The sequence below is a fragment of the Natator depressus genome, chromosome 6, assembly GCF_965152275.1.
Source record: "Natator depressus isolate rNatDep1 chromosome 6, rNatDep2.hap1, whole genome shotgun sequence".
In the NCBI taxonomy this organism is placed as follows: Eukaryota; Metazoa; Chordata; order Testudines; family Cheloniidae; genus Natator; species Natator depressus.
In genome coordinates, this window is record NC_134239.1 from 116,288,702 (window position 1) to 116,307,940 (window position 19,239).

A 19,239-nucleotide genomic window follows, 5' to 3' on the forward strand; every position below is an offset into this window, starting at 1 on the left:
GAGTAGCACGCTTCAAAAACTTGTGTTAAGATTTACACACAATTTAGACATATTTTAGAAAGCAAATTTGAAGCTTAAATACAATGTGTGAATTATTTTTCACTGTCATTTTTATTTTTAATTTTGACTGCATCTTTACCACTGTACAAAAAGCCTCAAGATGTGCAGTTTTATTACCTGTATTCTCTTTAGTTTAGAAAATTAAGCAACTTTTAATATTTTAATTTTTCTAGCTTAAATATCTTCGGATGAATATTTGAACAACACATTCTCTGCTTCAGTCTTGCTTCAGAATGTCCATCTGTGCTTCTTCTCACAAGGAGTTTTCTCAGTTACTGCCACTTCAGGATATTGGATGTAGTAAAACAGAAATTAAAATCTCACCTCCTGGCATCAGCTCTCCTGTTTATAGCTGCAGTCAGTCTGCTCTGACAATGGAACAGAGCCCAGTTTATATTCCTTCATCTTATGTGGAAAACAGACATGAATATTCTGCAATGGCATTCTATAGTCCTGCCATGATGAATTACAACATTCCGAGCAATTTCAATGATTCAGAAAGTGCATCTGTAAGGCAGACATCAAGCCCAAATGTTTTATGGTCTCCTCCTGGCCATATTTCACCTTTGACATTACATTGCCAGTCATCACTTTTATATGCAGAGCAACCAAAGAGCCCGTGGTGTGACGCAAGACCAGTGGACCATGCACTGCCTATGAACAGGTAAATATTTTATTCTTTCAGCATTTTTTTGCAAGTTATTACTTGACATTTTATTCAATCATTTTAAGGTGGTATTTTTTTTACATATGACTTTTACACACTGGTCCACGAGGAAATGAACTCCATAAGCGATATTGTGTTTTATAAAAAAATTTCAGAAGTTTATTACTTTTTAAGATGTCTCTGTCTGGAAATATCTACAGCTGCTGGGGTGGGTTACTCATTACTATATGTTTCATAAAGCCAGCACTGTGTAAAAACTTTGTATCTCAAAGGACTTCAATGCTGTGGCATACTTTAAAAATTCTCTTTGGATTTAACATTGATGCAATAGGTCAAACTGTGTCCAAGAGAACCATATTATTGTATAGCTCGCTAACAGCGTTTAGCAGTTGCTATTCATTAACAAGACTGTCTCACTCTACAAGATCATGTTAAAAAGCTCCTTTGGAGGCTATAGCCAGTAAAAGATCAGTACAGATAGTTGAGATTTGCACAGCAGAGTCTTTGGTCAAAATTTTCAGTCGTGAGCAACTGGGTGTGTCTTTAAAAATACAGCCACACTTTTTCTACTCATGCTCCGCTTGAATACATAGGTGGGAGTCAACATAAGCATCAATCAGAGGATGCAATTACTCAGTTTGTGCACAAAATCTGTTTACAAATGTGGGTACTGCAAACACAGTTGTTCCTTCAGCAACTAAATATTGAGTCACCAGGTTCTTTACTTACTTATTACAGGCATTACTGCTTGTATTCAGTATCATGTAAAGAATCCAGATTTGATCTATTAATGTTAAATATCAGAAAAGTTAGCCTATTTCTTCTGTTACCTACATTAGTGGTTCTCAAACTGTTTTAATGGGGTTGAGAGGGCTGGCTTCAGCATGGGGCAGTGTGTTTCAAGTTACAAGCCCCCTGCCTGGGGCTGAAGCCCTGGGGCTTTGGTGGGGGTCGAGCTTTGGCTTTGCCCCCCCACACCTGGGGGAGCGGGACTCGGGCAGGCTCAGGCTTTGCCACCCTTCCCCCCCCCCCGGGTCGTGTAGTAATTTTTGTCAGAAGGGGGTCACAGTGCAATGAAGTTTGAGAACCCTTGATCTACATCAGTGGTCGGCAACCTATGGCACGCGTGTCAATTTTTAATGGCATGCTGCTGTCTGCTGGACCTGGGTAGACAGCAGCGTGCCACTAAAAATCCTGCCCGGCCCGCTCTTTTCCGCCCACCGCTCTCTCCTTGCAGGGCAGGCAAGCTTCCCCCTCCCCCGCCTCTTCCCCCAGCGTGCTGGGTTACTGCCCCTCCTTCTCTCCCTCCCTGCTGCCGATCAGCTGACAGCCCTTGCTACAGAGGGGGAGAGGGAAAAGCGGAGCCGCAGCGCGCTTGCTGCTCCAGGGACCTTGGGGAAGGGGGTGGAATCAGGGCATATCCCCTCCAGCCCCCTGCTGTGAGCCGCTTCAGGGCAGGGGGCTGGGAGCACCCCCATGACCCCAGCCCTCTGCCCTGACCCCTGCACCTTCCTCACGCACACCCTGACCCCTGCACCCCCCTACACCCCATGCCCTGACTCTTGCACCCCCCACATCCCCACTCCCACCCTGAGCACCAGACGGGAGCTCCTGCACCCCTCGCACCAAATGGGAGCTGCCCAAGTGTCAAGGTTCCTCCCCCACTCTGAACTCTAGGGTACAGATGTGGGGACCTGCATGAAAACCTCCTAAGCTTACTTTTACCAGCTTAGGTTAAAACTTCCCCAAGGTACAAATTAATTTTATCCTTTGTCCTTGGAATATCCACTGCCACCACCAAACTCTAACTGGGTTTACTGGGAAACGTAGTTTGGACATGTCTTTCCCCCCAAAATCCTCCCAACCCTTGCACCCCACTTCCTGGGAAAGGTTTGGTAAAAATCCTCACCAATTTGCATAGGTGACCACAGACCCAAACCCTTGGATCTGAGAACAATGAAAAAGCATTCAGTTTTTAAACTTTCTAAACTTACAAGAAGACTGTTAATAGAAACAGAAGTAAAGAAATCACCTCTATAAAATCAGGATGGTAGATACCTTACAGGGTAATTAGATTCAAAACATAGAGAATCCCTCTAGGCAAAACCTTAAGTTACAAAAAAGACACACAGACAGAAATAGTCATTCTATTCAGCACAATTCTTTTCTCAGCCATTTAAAGAAATCATAATCTAACGCATACCTAGCTAGATTACTTACTAAAAGTGCTAAGACTCCATTCCTGTTCTATCCCCGGCAAAAGCAGCATACCGACAGACACACAGACCCTTTGTTTCTCTCCCTCCTCCCAGCTTTTGAAAGTATCTTGTCTCCTCATTGGTCATTTTGGTCAGGTGCCAGCGAGGTTACCTTTAGCTTCTTACCCCTTTACAGGTGAGACGATTTTTCCTCTGGCCAGGAGGGATTTTAAAGGGGTTTACCCTTCCCTTTATATTTATGACACCAAGTAAGCGCTCCACACCCAAACCTCCTGCCTCAACCCTGAGCCCCCTCCCTCATTCTAGCTCCTGGCCAGACCCTGCACCCCAATCCCCAGCCTGCTCCTTCACCCCCAGCCCTGTTCTCAGCACACTCCCACCCTCATCTCAGTGCAGAGAGAGGAAGAGAATGGCTAGAACCAGGGAGAAGGTAGGTACCTACTCTATGTGGACAGGGCCAGGACTCCAGACCGGCAGCGGGCTGAGCGGGGCCAGCAGCCGGGACCCTGGCTGGCAGGAGCCGGCGGACGGAACCCCAGATAGACAGCGGGCTGAGCGGCAGTGGGCTGAGCTGCTCAGCACACTGCCAGTCTGGGGTCCTGGCCACCGGCCCCGCTCAGCCCACTGCCGGTCTGGGGTTCTGGCTGCCTGCCCGTTGCCAGCCGGGGTCCCGACCGCAGGCCTAGCTCAGCCTGCTGCCGGCCTAGGTGAATGGAACCACAGGCTGGTGGCCTAAGATCAGCATTTTAATTTAATTTTAAGTGAAGCTTCTTAAACTTTTTGAAAACCTTGTTTACATATGACAATAGTTTAGTTATATAATATATAGACTTAAAGAGAGAGACCTTCTAAAAAATGTTAAAATGTATTATTGGCACGCAAAACCTTAAATTAAAGTGAATAAATGAAGACTCAGCACACCACTTCTAAAAGGTTGCCAACCCCTGACCTACATTATTCCCCTGGCCCCCATCTCAGGCCTTGTATTTGTGTAAGTGCCACACAGAGCCTGCAGAGGGCCAAGAGAGAATTATTCTAACATAGCCCTGCATTGGGAAGTCATAGCACGGCATGCCAAGAATAGGACTGCAGTGGATGCCACCCACTATGGCCAGGCTGGCTTATGCTGCAAGCCAGAGGCAGCCGTGTGGAGGCTGTTGTAACTTCGGGTATTAAGTTACACACCACACTGGCGTGTTCTCTGGGACAGCCCTGCCTCCTCTGGGCAGTGCCTTCTGCACTGTGCCTCTGGGAGGCACAGCATAGTATCTCAGCCTGTATTTTAGTTCCTTTTTGTATGAATGGTGGTATCTTATACTTGTTTGCTAAACATAGCAGTTATAATAGAGTCCATACATACCTGTAACCCTTCTGCCCGTCAGAGTTGGCAGCAACAAGGGCCGGGTTCAATATCTAGGGGATCCATTCCAATAACACAATGCAAACCGGCTCGAGCCCCCACCCAGTGACCTGGGACAAATATATACCACCCCCGCTGGGCGCCTCCAAGAGGCAATACTTACCCTCTCGCAAGCACATAGTCTGAGTGTAGCAAAAAGCCTTTTAATAACAGAGAGAAACAATGTGGCATTATGTTGGGGAAACACCACCCACAGGATTCATAACACAACCCATGAGCAAAAAAAACCCCACCCCAAGCAAATTGGGGCATGCCCCTTTCCCTTTGGTTCTTGAGTCCAGCAACCCGAAATCACCCAAAGTCCCAAAAGTCCAATGACCCAAAAGTCTCTGTCCCTGGTCAGGGCAGCCCCAGAGTTCAAAAGTTTATCTGTGGAGCTTTACCTCCCAACCTGGGCGGAGATGGGACGGGGGTAAGAGGCACCTTACATGATCTGAAGCTGACCGCCCCACAGCTCCATAGGCCTTCGCTCCGCTCCGCCAGCCACCCCACGAACTCCTTCGCTCAGCTCCGCGGCCCACAAGCAGCTCCCGCCGTCCCACGAACTGCTCCACCAGCCGGCCCACAAACTGCTCCGCATCCCACCAGCAGCTCCCGCCGTCCTACGAACTGCTCCACCAGCCTGTCCACAAGGCACTCCAGCCGTCCTGCAAACTGCTCCACAATATATCTTCAGGCTCCCCCACTACTTAACACAACGCTCAGTGATTTCAGCTCTTAGTCAGGTCAGCTCTTTGGTGAATTCAGCTTGTAGTAGGGGAGCCTCAGTGCTGGTGCACTGTTAGCCCAAAGTGAGCTCAGCAGCCTGTAACTAGACTTCTAATGAAATCAAAATTAGCTCTGATATTCCACAGTGGAGAGAGGAGGAAGTGCAATTAGCATGTAAGACCCTCACCAAGGGGCCCATGCCACCAAGTATTAATACTTGTCCCCAGCCTTTCTCAATTCACAGAGTTTTGGAACCCATGACACTTGCCTAGCGAGTGCCACTTAGTTGATGGTGAGTCCCTCCATCATAACAAAAGGCCAAGTACAGTTCTAAGCACAGTTCCCATAATCAGGGTAATAACAATTTATTCTTCCTGCCCCAATAACAGAGACACTGGGGATCCCACAACAGCCAAAGTGACCATTTGGGCAGCTATGGCCTCATTCTAGGCGGGGTGGGTGTGCCTATGCAAATGAGATCGGCCCCTGAAGTTCTTTTCCACAACTTGCCACACCTCACCACCAGATGTCAGGGTGGAGCTCATCCTGACACTGCTTACATACCCAATATTTCTTTTCTAGTAGTTGGCTGATTATTTTTTCATACTAATGTATCATAAGTAGCTGAAATTTGAAGAAGTGGGTAACCATTGTTTTTCATCAGTAGATAGCTGCTATACTGCCTACTAGTGAGACAGTTGATTTTTTTTTTGTTTAAATGTTATACTATAGCATATTTTGATCCCATTCACAGGGGGAGCACAGTTCTAAGAATGGGGATTCATTATAACTTTAGACCATAAAGATAAAACAGAAGCAATTTTCCATATTGTAGATATCTAGACTTGAATAAGAGCATTTTCGTGCACAGTCCTGCTTCTCCTTTTTGCTTCATCCTGTGGTGAAGTCTTAATACAGTGTTCATGGTATTAATTTATTGCCATTTATTGATTATGATGCTGAAAACTTATGAATAATAACTGAAATGAAATATCAAATAGTGGAGAGTATGAACTCTGAGGAACCAGCCCCCTGTTCCATTGAGCATAGGCAGAAGTTCCAAGTAATTTTTAAAACCCATAATGAAGTAAGGTATTTGTTTAAATATGAGATACAAGACTTTCCTTGAGTTGAAAATGCATAAACTCATAGAAATGTAGGGTTGACAGGGACCTTGAGAAGTCATCAAATCCAGCCCTCTGTGTTATGGCATGACTAAGTAAACATAGATCACCCCTGACAGGTGTTTGTCCAACCTGTTTTTAAAAACCTCACATGATGGGGATTCCACAACCTCCTTTGGAAGCCTATTCCATAGCTGAACTACCCTCATAGTTAGAAAGTTTTTTTTTCTAATATTTAACCTAAATCTCTCTTGCTGCAAATTAAGCCCATTACTACTTGTCCTAACTTCATTGGACATGAAGAACAATTGATCACCACCTTCTTTATAATGGCCCTTAACATATTTGAAGATTATCAGGTTTCTCCCCTCCACCCCCAGTCTTCTTTTTCCCAAGACTAAACATGCTTACTTTTTTAACCTTTCCTCATAAGACAGGTTTTCTATACCTTTTATCATTTTTGTTGCTCTTCTCTGGATTCTCTCTCCAATTTGCCCACATCTTTCCTAAAGTGTGGCACTAGAATTGGATGCAGTATTCCAGCTTGAGGTTGCACCAGTGCCAAGTATTGAGTGAGACAATTATCTCCCATGTTTTATGTATGACACTCCTGTTAATGCATCCCAGAATGAACTGTGAACAGAGGAATTATGGCATAAAGTGAGGATATATTACACACACACACACACACACACACACACACGTGTAAAAGCCTTTTCTGATGAATACTTGCAATCCCTAATAAAATAGGCTAACTATTTTTGCCCCTTCTTCCTTTCTTTAAAACTGGGATAAATCTGCTTTAGTGATAGTCAATGTAGTTTTAACTATGTTCAGGCATGCTTCTACCTTTTCAGCGTTCTTATTCATCCTTTCAGAATGCCTGGAGTATATTTTTATGTGCTTTTCTAAAGTTCCATGTAGAGTCTTTGGTGAATAGGTTTTTCCTGCCCCAGAAATATATGCTAGCTCCCTAAGAACTTAAAACCCTACTGACTACACTGATTGATATAACTGATCTCCTTCTATCTATGTAGCAAGAGTAGAATCAGAGAGTAACTCTGAAGGCCCTGCTACTTTGCTTATATCTAGGCACATAAATGATTATGTAGCTTCTGGGGTTTTTTTGCATATTATTGTTGCTTTCATGCACACAGAACACTATATTCTCTCCAGTTCTAGCTACAAATTCTATTTGCCAAGGACTTAAGATCTGCTACAGTCATCCAAAAGGCAAGCTGCCGTGTTTTTTCTCAGTTTGCTTACAATACACCTTGTTCTTTGGGTGTACCTTATGAAATAATTCGCTAGCACCACTACCTCTTTCTAAATCCCTCTAATTTCTTATTGTTTCCTTATAGCATCTAGTGACACGAAGCAACTGATTCCCTATTCTTATCCCAATTCCCATTTACCTTGCTCCATCCTTCATCAGATAGGTAAGTATTGTGTTTGGAACTGGTTGTTATACCTCAGAAACAAGAAACGTTTTGCTCTTAGTGACCTTGCCCCTCTCTCTTTCCCCTTCCTACTTGTATCCAGGCATCCTTTGGTCCAAGAGTCTTGCCATTAGGACATTTCAACATGGTAACCTCAGTAAAGGACTTATTGATAAGTCTCACTTTCCCCAATTTACTGAGCTGGCCCTTGAGATTTCAAATTCAGTTCTATCAGTTATTTGAGATTCAGCCAGCTGGAATGAATGAATGAAGCTCCTCATTAGGGAATGAATACATCTGAGGCAAGGTGTGTAGCACAGCCTGCATTCTGTTGTCACTAAGATGATTTATTTGCTTGACTGAAACCACGACCACTTTCTCACCAGCAATTAAAACACTACCCAACCCCACACCCCACAAATAACTGTGATTAAAACCTTCTCTTGATATTAGTACTCACAGACAATCCAGAAATGGATTCTTGTGTTGAACCTCAGGACACTCTTATGCTGCTTATGAGACACATTTTTGGAATAATGAAGGAGGGGAAGTTTCCCAAACTTAAGATGGACTCAAAATAGAAATTTTCCAGGAAATTGCTCTAGTTAGAATTGTCCATTGCCAGTGACTACCAGTATGTAGCAGACTAAAGTCTATTTGCTCTTCTATTTAGTTTTTATACTGCATCAGTCATAGTGGTATCTGAGAGCTCCATTTCCCATGGCAAGTTTCCTAAATACAACATCCAATTATTTGCTGCTCACTTACCATTCACTAATTTCTGTGAGTTTGTATAATTATCACCTCAGCAGTACAATCTATTTGCCCGAGTGCTCCAAATCTTTCCAGACAATCTGTATGAATAACATTAGAGTTACAGTATTTGTTTTAATTACGCTGTGAGACAAACACCTAACACAGAGTGTTTCAGATTGCAACATGCTTGGTAATAATGAGCCTTTAAAAAGGCTAAAGTGAATACAATGAAAAATGAAAATTTGAAATATATCCTAATTTTTTACTCTTTTATAACTGTTTACTTTTCCTTCAGAGAGACATTAAAAGGAAAATCTAATGGCAGTGATTGTACAAGTCCTGGTTCAAAAAGAGATGCACGCTTCTGTGCAGTCTGCAGTGATTATGCTTCAGGATATCACTATGGTGTTTGGTCTTGTGAAGGATGTAAAGCATTCTTTAAAAGAAGTATCCAAGGTAGGAAAAATAGTTTTGGAAGCCTTTGCTTAAAAAAGTGGTGTCTTATATGATCATATACATAAATTGCAATTAGTGTACAGTAGGATAACATGATTTGAATACTCTATCTTATAGTCTTTTGTTTGTCGGCGTTGGGAAGGGAATGGACACTTGATCCCTTTAGGGAAGGATACAAAATATGTTGCCATTTAAAACCCTGGAGCAGACATATCAGAGAAATGGCACTGCAGACTCTTACAGATTACTTTGCCTTCAGAAATGCAAAGTTGGTGTAATAATTGTGGCTGATAAAAGGTAGAGAGTGGGAATAGGGCAGGAGGATAAAAAATAACAAGTTTCACTGATATAAATAAATTTAACTGTGAAGAACCTCACTCATACTAGGTAAAATCCAAAAATTTTCATGGAGTCACACTGCAGCTCTTCTTAACTAGGATCAAGATAAACCTCACCTTCTAATCTTTGAAAGCCTTACTACAAAACAAAGTTTTAGTTCTCAAATACTGGAACTCAGTGCAAACCCACTGATGACTATAGGTACATAATGTAGTCTGTCCTTACCTACTGTTACAATCTGTGGGGTGAAACAGTGAAATCTGTGGGGTGAAATTGGCCTGCTCCCAGTCTTCTCTGTGCTCTCTTAATTAGATCTAGGCCAGACCCTCACTCTGTAATATTTGAGGTATGAAAAGGCAGGCCCCAATAGTTTCTCTGCTCATACTTCTCTTCCCCTTTTGCAGTGGTATTTAGTGGTGTGGAAATACTTGCATGAGCTCTAGGTAACAGGGTAAATTTCACCCACTGAGTAGCAATTTGTACAAAAGTGGTTTGCCTTTTCGAGATAGCATATGTACTGTGCATGCAGTGTAACAATGACTGTCAAATCTGCATGCAGTGTGAAATCATTAAAATCAAACCTAAAATAATAAATGAGACTTTTGTGTACATATTCACTAAATTGGTCTTGTAGTACTATGTGCAGGAAAAATGTTAACCTGATATGCTTTGCTCACCTACGCTTTAGCATTGAACAGGAAACCTGTTTTAGTCCATTGAACGTTTTAATTCACCTAGGCAGATAACATTTGGTCTTAATCCAGAGGTTCTATAAATACAAGAAATGGCCTTCACTACACAAAACATATTTTACACTCTGCATCCAAGCTAGTTCAGGTTGTTGCTTAACTCCCCCACCCCAAAATAGTAAAGTTTCCTTTAGACTACCGAGCTGACTTTGTGGGAGCCGTATTAAATAAAGTTATCCCTTTGACAATCACCATAATACTTTGCAATAGCCAATGTGAATTAAATTATCTGTAGTTCTTTTATTTTATTTATTTATTTATTTTTAGTATTCAAATGCCTGTACCTACTTCATAAAATACTGGTGGGATTACAGTTATTTTCTGAAGTACAGTTACCACTGATTTATTGTAACTACATCAAACTTGAAGTAAAAGCACTGTATTCAGAAATTAAAACTGATTTCTTCATGAGAACCGTTATGATTTGAGAAATTGTCAAGTGTTTACAAAGCAAATAGCGAAAACCTAATTTTACTAGACACAGAGAAAGAAGGTTTTGTTACCTACCCGGATCCCAATGCTTACACGAAGAAAAATTCTTGCTGTGTTCAGATTCCATTGACCTCAATAGGTTCCTTACAGTTCATTCAATCTGAGGATGGCTTAACGTGCACTGTAGAACTTCCACTTTAGGGGATTCTAGGGACATCAGCAGTTAGGTAGACCCAGGCAACATGGATTGATTTGAACTCTGCTGCCAGAAAGCCAGAGATGGCAGGCAGAAGATGCCTGAGCAGGATGGATCCCCCAGTATTTAAAGGCTTTGGGGGCAAAATTTTAACTTGTTACCATGGCAGCTGGTACAAAGTATGAACCCCTCTTACCCTTAGTGTGGTGATCAGGGTTTTCCCCATGATTCTTCTCTCGTGTATGTCTAAACTTTGGAGATTATATGTACATAGCTATGCTGGCATCGCCCCCTAGTGTAGACGCAGCCAACACCAACAGGAGTTCCTACCCTGTTGGTGTAGGTACACCATCTCCTCAACAACATTAGCTTTGGGTATGTCTACACTACGAAATTAGGTCAAATTTATAGAAGTCAGTTTTGTAGAAAGCGTTTTTATACAGTCAATTGTGTGTGTCCCCAGACAAATGCTCTAAGTGCATTTAGTTGGCGGAGTGCATCCACAGTACTGAGGCAGCCGTCGACTACCAGAGCGTTGCACTGTGGGTAGCTATCCCACAGTTCCCGCAGTCTCCACCGCCCATTTGAATTCTGGGTAGAAATCCCAATGCCTGATGGGGCAAAAACATTGTCGCGGGTGGTTCTGGGTACATATTGTCAGGCCCCCCCTTCCCTCCCTCCCTCCGTGAAAGCAATGGCAGACAATGGTTTCGCGCCTTCTTTCCTGGTTACCCGTGCAGACGCCATACCACGGCAAGCATGGAGCCTGCTCAGTTCACCATATGTCTCCTGGGTGCTGGCAGGTGTGGTACTGCATTGCTACACAGCAGCAGCTCATTGCCTTTTGGCAGCAGACAGTGCAGTATGACTGGTAGCCATCGTCACCGTGCTCCAGGGTGCTCTTTTAGCCGACCTCAGTGAGGTCGCTCAGGAGTGCCTGGGCAGACATGGGAGTGACTCAGCCAGGTCATTTCCCTTTTAAGTTTCGTCTCATGGCGATTCAGTCCTGCCGGCAGTTGTACTGCACCGTCTTCTGCCAGCCTAAGATGTATAAAGAGAGATGAAGTGGATCAAAACAAGAAATAGACCAGACTTGTTTTGTATTCATTTTCTCCCACCTCCCTCCCTCCATGAAATCAACGGCCTGCTAAACCCAGGGTTTTGAGCTCTATCCTTGAGGGGGCCATTCTGTTTCTCCTTGATGCAAAGCTACCCCCTTTGTTGATTTTAATTCCCTGTAAGCCATGTTGTCAGTCGCCCCTCCCTCCGTCAGAGCAACGGCAGACAATCGTTTCGCGCCTTTTTTCAGTGCAGATGCCATAGCACTGGGAACATGGGGCCCGCTCAGATCACCGCGGCAATTATGAGCACTATAAACACCGTGCGCATCATCCAGCAGGATATGCAGAACCATAACCTGCAAGAAAAGTGAAACCAGGTGAGGAGGAGGCGACGACAGCGTGGTGAGAAGAGTGATGAGGACATGGACATAGCCTTCTCACAAAATACGGGTCCCTGCCATGTGCACATCATGGTGTCAATGAGGCAGGTTCATGGCATGGAGCACCGATTCTGGGCCTGGGAAACAAGCACAGACTGGTGGGACAGGATAGTGTTGCAGGTCTGGGACGAATCCCAGTGGCTGCAAAACTTTCGCATGCGTAAGGGCACTTTCATGGAACTTGCTTTCCCCTGCCCTGAAGCGCAAGAATATCAAGATGAGAGCAGCGCTCACAGTTGAGAAGCGAGTGGCGATAGTCCTGTGGAAGCTTGCAACGTCAGACAGCTACTGGTCAGTCGGGAATCAATTTGGAGTGGGCAAATCTACTGTGGGGGCTGCTGTGATGCAAGTAGCCAACACAATCACTGAGCTGCTGATGTCAAGGGTAGTGACTCTGGGAAATGTGCAGGTCATAGTGGATGGCTTTGCTGCAATGGGATTCCCTAACTGTGGTGGGGCCATAGACGGAACCCATATCCCTATCTTGGCACCGGAGCACCAAGGCAGCGAGTACATAAACCGAAAGGGGTACTTTTCAATGGTGCTGCAAGCACTGGTGGATCACAAGGGACATTTCACCAACATCAATGTGGGATGGTTGGGAAAGGTACATGACGCTCGCATCTTCAGGAACTCTGGTCTGTTTCAACAGCTGCAGCGAGGGACTTACTTTCCAGACCAGAAAATAACCGCTGGGGATGTTGAAATGTCTATAGTTATCCTTGGGGACCCAGCCTACCCTTTAATGCCAAGGCTCATGAAGCCATACACAGGCAGCCTGGACAGTAGTCAGGAGCTGTTCAACTACAGGCTGAGCAAGTGCAGAATGGTGGTAGAATGTGCATTTGGGCGTTTAAAAGCATGCTGGCGCAGTTTACTGAGTTGTTTAGACCTCAGTGAAACCAATATTCCCATTGTTATTACTGCTTGCTGTGCGCTCCACAATATCTGTGAGAGTAAGGGGGAGACATTTATGGCGGGGTGGGAGGTTGAGGCAAATCGCCTGGCCACTGATTATGCGCCGCCAGACACCAGGGTGGTTAGAAGAGTACAGGAGGGCGTGGTGCACATCAGAGAAGCTTTGAAAACCAGTTTCAGGACTGGCCAGGCTATGGTGTATGAAAGTTCTGTTTGTTTCTCCTTGATGGAAACCCACCCTGGGGTTCACTCTACTTTCCTGTAAGCTAAGCACCCTCCCCTTCCCCCTTCGATCACCGCTTGCAGAGGCAATAAAGTCATTGTTGCTTCGCATTCATGCATTCTTTATTTATTCATGACACAAATAGGGGGATAACTGCCAAGGTAGCCCTGGAGGGGTGGTTGAGGAGGGAAGCATGGGGTGGGATGGTGGAGGAGGGAAGGATAAGGCCACACCGCACTTTAAAACTTATTGAATGCCAGCCTTCTGTTGCTTGGGCAATCCTCTGGGGTGGAGTGGCTGGGTGGCCTGAAGCCCCCACCACCACCATGTTTTTGGGCATCTTGGGGAGGAGGCTATGGAACTTGGGGAGGAGGGTGGTTGGTTACACAGTGGCTGTAGCGGCGGTCTGTGGTCCTGCTGCTTTCTGCAGCTCAACCATACGTTGGAGCATATGAGTTTGATCCTCCAGCAGCCTGAGCATTGACTCCTACCTTCTTTCAGCATGCTGACACCACCTCCCATCTTCAGCCCGCCACCTCTCCTCACGGTCATATTGTGTTTTCCTGCACTCTGAGATTGTCTGCCTCCACATATTTTGCTGTGCTCTGTCAGTGTGGGAGGACAGCATGAGGTCAGAAAACATTTAATCGCAAATGCATTTTTTTTTTTGCCTTCTAATCTTTGCTAGCCTCTGGGAAGGAGAAACATATGCAGCTGGTGGAGGGGAAAAAAGGACCCATTTTATAGAACAATGGGTACACTCTTTCACGGTAAACCTTGCTGTTAACATTATATAGCATATGTACTTTCATTACAAGGTCACATTTTGCCTCTTATTGAGGGTATGCCGGTTTGGTGTGAGAGATCACTCGCGCAGGGCCGGGCAACAGAATTCGGCTTGCAGGCAGCCATGGTAAGCCACCGTCTTTTGGCTTCTTTAACCTTCATAACATGTGGGAATGATTTCAAACAGCAGTGCCCGTATTTCCCATACAAAGTAGCCGTTGGGTTGGCCATTTAAAATGGGTTGGCAATTTAAAAGGAGGGGCTGCAGTTTCCGGGTTCACTTGCAGCAGAAACCCAACTAACCCCCCCTCCCCCCCAACCACCACATACCCAATTCTCTGAGATGATGGCTTCACCCCTCCCCCCACCGCGTAGCTAACAGTGGGGAAGATTTCTATACAGCCACAGGCAAACAGCGCAGCAGGAATGGGCACCTCTGAATAGCCGCTTACTAAAACCACCCTATTTCAACCAGGTGACCATGAATGATATCACTCTCCTGAGGGTAACACAGAGCAATAAAGAACGGATGTTGTTTGAATGCCAGCAAACACCGGGACCATACGCTGCAATGATTCCCGACTACGTGCTACTGGCCTGGCGTGGTAAAGTGTCCTACCATGGAGGACAGAATAAGGCTGCCCTCCCCAGAAACCTTTTGCAAAGGCTTTGGGAGTACATCCAGGAGAGCTTTATGGAGATGTCCCTGGAGGTTTTCCGCTCCATCCCGAGACATATTAACAGACTTTTCCAGTAGCTATACTGGCTGTGAATGCCAGGGCAAATTAATCATTAAACATGCTTGCTTTTAAACCATGTATAATATTTACAAAGGTGCACTCACCAGAGGTCCCTTCTCTGCCTTCAGGGTCCGGGAGCCCACCTTGGGTGGGTCCGGGGGGTACTGGGTCCACGTCCATGGTGATAAACAGATCCTGGCTGTTGGGGAAACCAGTTTCTCTGCTTCCTTGCTGTGAGCTGTCTACAACCTCCTCATCTTCCTCGCCCCCAAAACCCGCTTCCGTGTTGCCTCGCACTCCTTGGATGGAGTCAAAGCACAGGGTTGGGGTAGTGGTGGCTGCACCCCTAGAATGGCATGCAGCTCATCATAGAAGAGACACGTCTGGGGCTCTGAACCAGAGAGGCCGTTTGCCTCTCTGGTTTTTTGGTAGGCTTGCCTGAACTTCTTACTTTTCGCGTGGCACTGCTGCAGGTCCCTGTTGTAGCCTCTGTCCTTCATGCCATTGGAGATTTTTTCCAAATATTTTGGCATTTCGTCGTTTCGAACGGAGTTCTGCCAGCACGCATTCATCTCTCCATACAGCGATCAGATCCCGTACCTCCCGTTAGGTCCATGCTGGAGCTCTGTGGCGATTCTGGGACTGCATGGTCTCCTGTGCTGATGGGTTGTGTATGGTGACCTGTGCAGGTGAGTTCGCCACGCTGGCAAAACAGGAAATGAAATTCAAAAGTTCGTGGGCCTTTTCCTGTCTACCTGGCCGGTGCATTTGAGTTGAGAGCGCTGTCCAGAGCGGTCAAAACTGAGCACTCTGGGATAGCTCCCGGAGACCAATACTGTTGAATTGCGTCCACACTACCCCAAATCCAACCCGGCAACGCCGATTTCAGCGCTAATCCCCTCATCGGGGGGTGGAGTAAAGAAATCGATTTTAAGAGCCCTTTAAGTCAAAGAAAAGGGCTTCGTCGTGTGGACGGGTGCAGGGTTAAATTGAGGTAACGCTGCTAAATTTGACCTAAACTCATAGTGTAGACCAGGCCTTTGCCAACAGAAGTACTCTTCCATCAACATAGCTGCATCTACACTGGGGTTTATGTAGGCATAACTATGACAGTCGGGGATGTGGTTTCTTAACACCCCAATTGATGCATATATGCTGATATAACTGCTCAGTGTAGACCAAGCCTGAGTTTTCTTCCCTCGGATCAGTGGAGGCTGATTTGGCCCTAAGCAATTTGAGAAATCTTTTATCTCTTTTGTTATCATGTTGCACAGAGGGAAATTAGTATCTTTTGCTTTGAGCAACGTTAATTTGCTTGCTATCAGATATTTGTAGTAACTTATGGTCCAGTTCTAATTCCACTGAAGTCAGTGGGAGTCTTGCCACCCAATTTTATTTTTCTTTGGGAGCATATTTTAGTATTGTGGCTTTGGCTTGAGGCCTTTCACTTTCCTTCATAACATACCTTCTGTTCTGGTCTTTACAGATCTTTGTAATGTTAGTTGGCACAGCAGCACACCAGATAGGAGAGTTATGTTCTTTATGGGCAAGTAAAAAGAACAAAACACATGGTACTTCCCTGTTGAACTCTGTCTATACGGAGTTTACAGTTGTAATAGATATGGGGTGGATCCAACAAAAGGCACATCATTTTAAGGTTTTAGCTTGCACAGAAAATGTGGAGGAAGTTTTTTAAAGGAAAATTTAAACATTATTTGGCACCTATGACCCTTAATTAGAAAATTGGTGCTCAGGAATATCTATAGTTCAGCTAAATATCTCTTTAGCTGACCAGTTTTAGGGCTAAATTCTGTCTGCATAGGAGTCAATGGCAGTTATGTACGCATGCAACTGAGGGTAGAAGTTGTTCCATTAAAGAATATGGGGCCTATGTTCTCCTTCCTTATACAATACAACAAGGAGAAAAGCAGTAGGAATTAAGGCAAAAAAATGCCCTAAATCTGCAGAATGGATGGAGTGAATTTATCACAGTGTCAGTAGACTTGCCCCCCACCCTGCCCCCCGACTCCCAAGCCTGCAGATAGTCCTCCCTACCTATTCAGTGTGTGAATGATTCCTTAAAGATTTTTTTTTCCAGTGGAGCAGTGATAGACGAATGGTTAAAACTACAAACTAGTCACGCTTTGTGGCATGCTTTCTCCATCCGTATGCAAATTTCTAAGCAGAAATCCGAGTGGGGAATTAATGTTACTAAAAGAAGCCATAACCCCCTCTGAGTCCTCTGTGACTCCTAACACACACCTGCTGTGTGAGCCTCCAATGGCAGCATGACTCCTGAAGTGGGGGGGAGGTTTTCCCCCCTCTCTAATTTCAGATTGTTTGTTTATTTTGCATTTGAAAGGACTTGGTATGCAATCAATTTCACTGTTTCTTCTGTATAGTCAGATTCATATAAATGACAGAGGAAGCTGTCTGTCACACCTTAACAGGAAAGAGAAAAGAATTTAAAACAGAAAACGTGATTTGTAAAACCACAAAAATCGAACAGTATTGAAACTACTTTAAAATAATGTTTAAACAGACAATATTTCAGGTTGACTTAATCTCTTTAAATACTATTGGTGAGGTTTTTGCCTCTGCTTCAAGCCCTTTGTGCCAGGTAAAGTGGTTCTAGAGCTCTGATTCTGACCAGGAGAGAATTGTTCTAGTGTGGGCACTGCAGAAGACTGCCGTATGCTGTCCACATACCCCTTTTTCAAGACATTTAGCAAGGCAGGTATGAATAGCATGTTGGGGTAGAGCCAGGGTGGAAGAGAAAAGTTAGGAGCTGAAATTGCAGCATGTAGTGCAGAGGAGACTATGAGCAGCACAATTTCGCATAGGCAGGCAGATACAGACTGTTGTAACTTAGACTGTCTCTCAGGATTGTCTAAATTCCAGGAGTTGCTCTGGACCTGTGTTCCCTCTAAGCTGCATGGTTGGGCAGCCGCCAAAGAGTGATTCAAGTGCTGCACGCTTGATTAGCAGAGCCGTTTACATCCGGCAGTGTGTGTTCAGGTGCTTCGCTCCCCACAACTTTGCACCTACATTTCTCCTGAGATACTCCTGCTGGCTGTGCAGAATGGGGATGGGGGGGGAGGGGAAGAAGGGAGATGCTTATGTCAGGGTGTCCCCCCTGCCCCTGCCCCTGTACCACATAGCCACAGAGCAGGGGAGAGGGGAAAGCCTGGCCCAGGACTCCGAGCAGGAGAGAGCTGCCTTCCAGGTGAGTGAGTGAGTGCCTTAAAGAGACAGTGCACAGTCTGAGACTTCCCCAGCAGCCAGCTCTCTCTCCTCTCCCCTCCCCCTGCCCATGTACCCCATCTCTGCAGGGGGGATGGGGAGACAGGGCTCAGGACAGCAGGAGAGCTTTCAGTGAGTGCCTTAAAGAGACAGTGCATGACATCTCTCAGAAACTTTCCCAGCAGTCAGCACACCTACTGTTTCTGTGTCTCACACATACATGCTCTCTCGATCACTCACTTTCACGCTCACCTCTCAACACATACAAGTATTTGTTACTTCTTGGTATTTCCTACTGCAATGCACACATATTCTCTGTAATTTTATTCTTTCAAAGTGCTGTTGTTTTAGTTTTTTGACTGGTCTATGCATTTCATAATTTTTATTTCTCTCGTACACTTAAATTTAATTCTTTGAGTAGTGAGTTCTAAAATGCCTAACCTGTCCTGGCTGGAGTAATTATCCCTATGGTAACTTTTAAAAAATATATACTATATCTAGGTTTTTTGTTTCTACTGGTGGTGCATAAAACAAAATTTATTCCACCTACCTTAATGGAAAAAATTAGAGGGAACATTGCTCTGGACCCTGGTGCAACCTAAAATTAGGAGGCAATGAAGGTGGCTTAAAGCCACCCTTACACCCTTTTTGCCCAGGTTGAACTGCTTTTTTGTCAGTCACATCTGCCAGTAAGACATTAGACAAACTGTAATCTGATGTGTTTTTTAAGCATTGTAGTTGAAAAATTCAAGGTTGGAAAATATTTTAATTTTACAAGGAAATGTTCACAGTAGCTCAGTTAAAATAGTTACCCTTGGGAAAAGAACTCCTGAACTGTTTGTTCATGAACCAAGAACATAAAACCTTCTGTTATTTTTTTGATCTATTAATTTTACAGCAATTAAAAATATAATCTGCCCTCACCCCACCCGTCCAAAAAATGAGGGAAGACTAATAAAAAACTGTAACTGATAGAGAATATTTTGCATCCATGGCTAATTTCTGTAAGGGAAATGTACAGTGTTTTACAGGAAGTGACTTGGTTGTATTTAATTAATAAAAGAATAGTCTACTCCAATACACAAGTGAAACCCCTTAGGCAAAATTATCTGCTGCTGAAACTCCACTGAAACAAGTGGCATTGTGCCAGCAAAACATGCACTAACAATGAAAATCTGCTTTATAGAATACCTAGAATCAGAATGTTTGAGGTTTCATACAGCATGGAAATTAGGCACTTTGGGTAAAATTTCCAAAAGCACT

General features: G+C 44.6%; 1 protein-coding gene across 1 annotated transcript in view; it reads left to right on the forward strand.

Annotated features, from left to right (window-relative positions):
* Nucleotides 1-281: 281 nt before the first annotated feature.
* Nucleotides 282-19,239, forward strand: part of ESR2 (estrogen receptor 2) — a 59,629-nt gene continuing 40,671 nt past the window's right edge. Inside the window, exons 1-2 of the mRNA XM_074956360.1 lie at nt 282-724; nt 8,689-8,849. Coding sequence (XP_074812461.1) covers nt 294-724; nt 8,689-8,849 — 592 coding nt within the window. The 5' untranslated portion in view covers nt 282-293. The remainder of the gene's footprint in view (nt 725-8,688; nt 8,850-19,239) is intronic.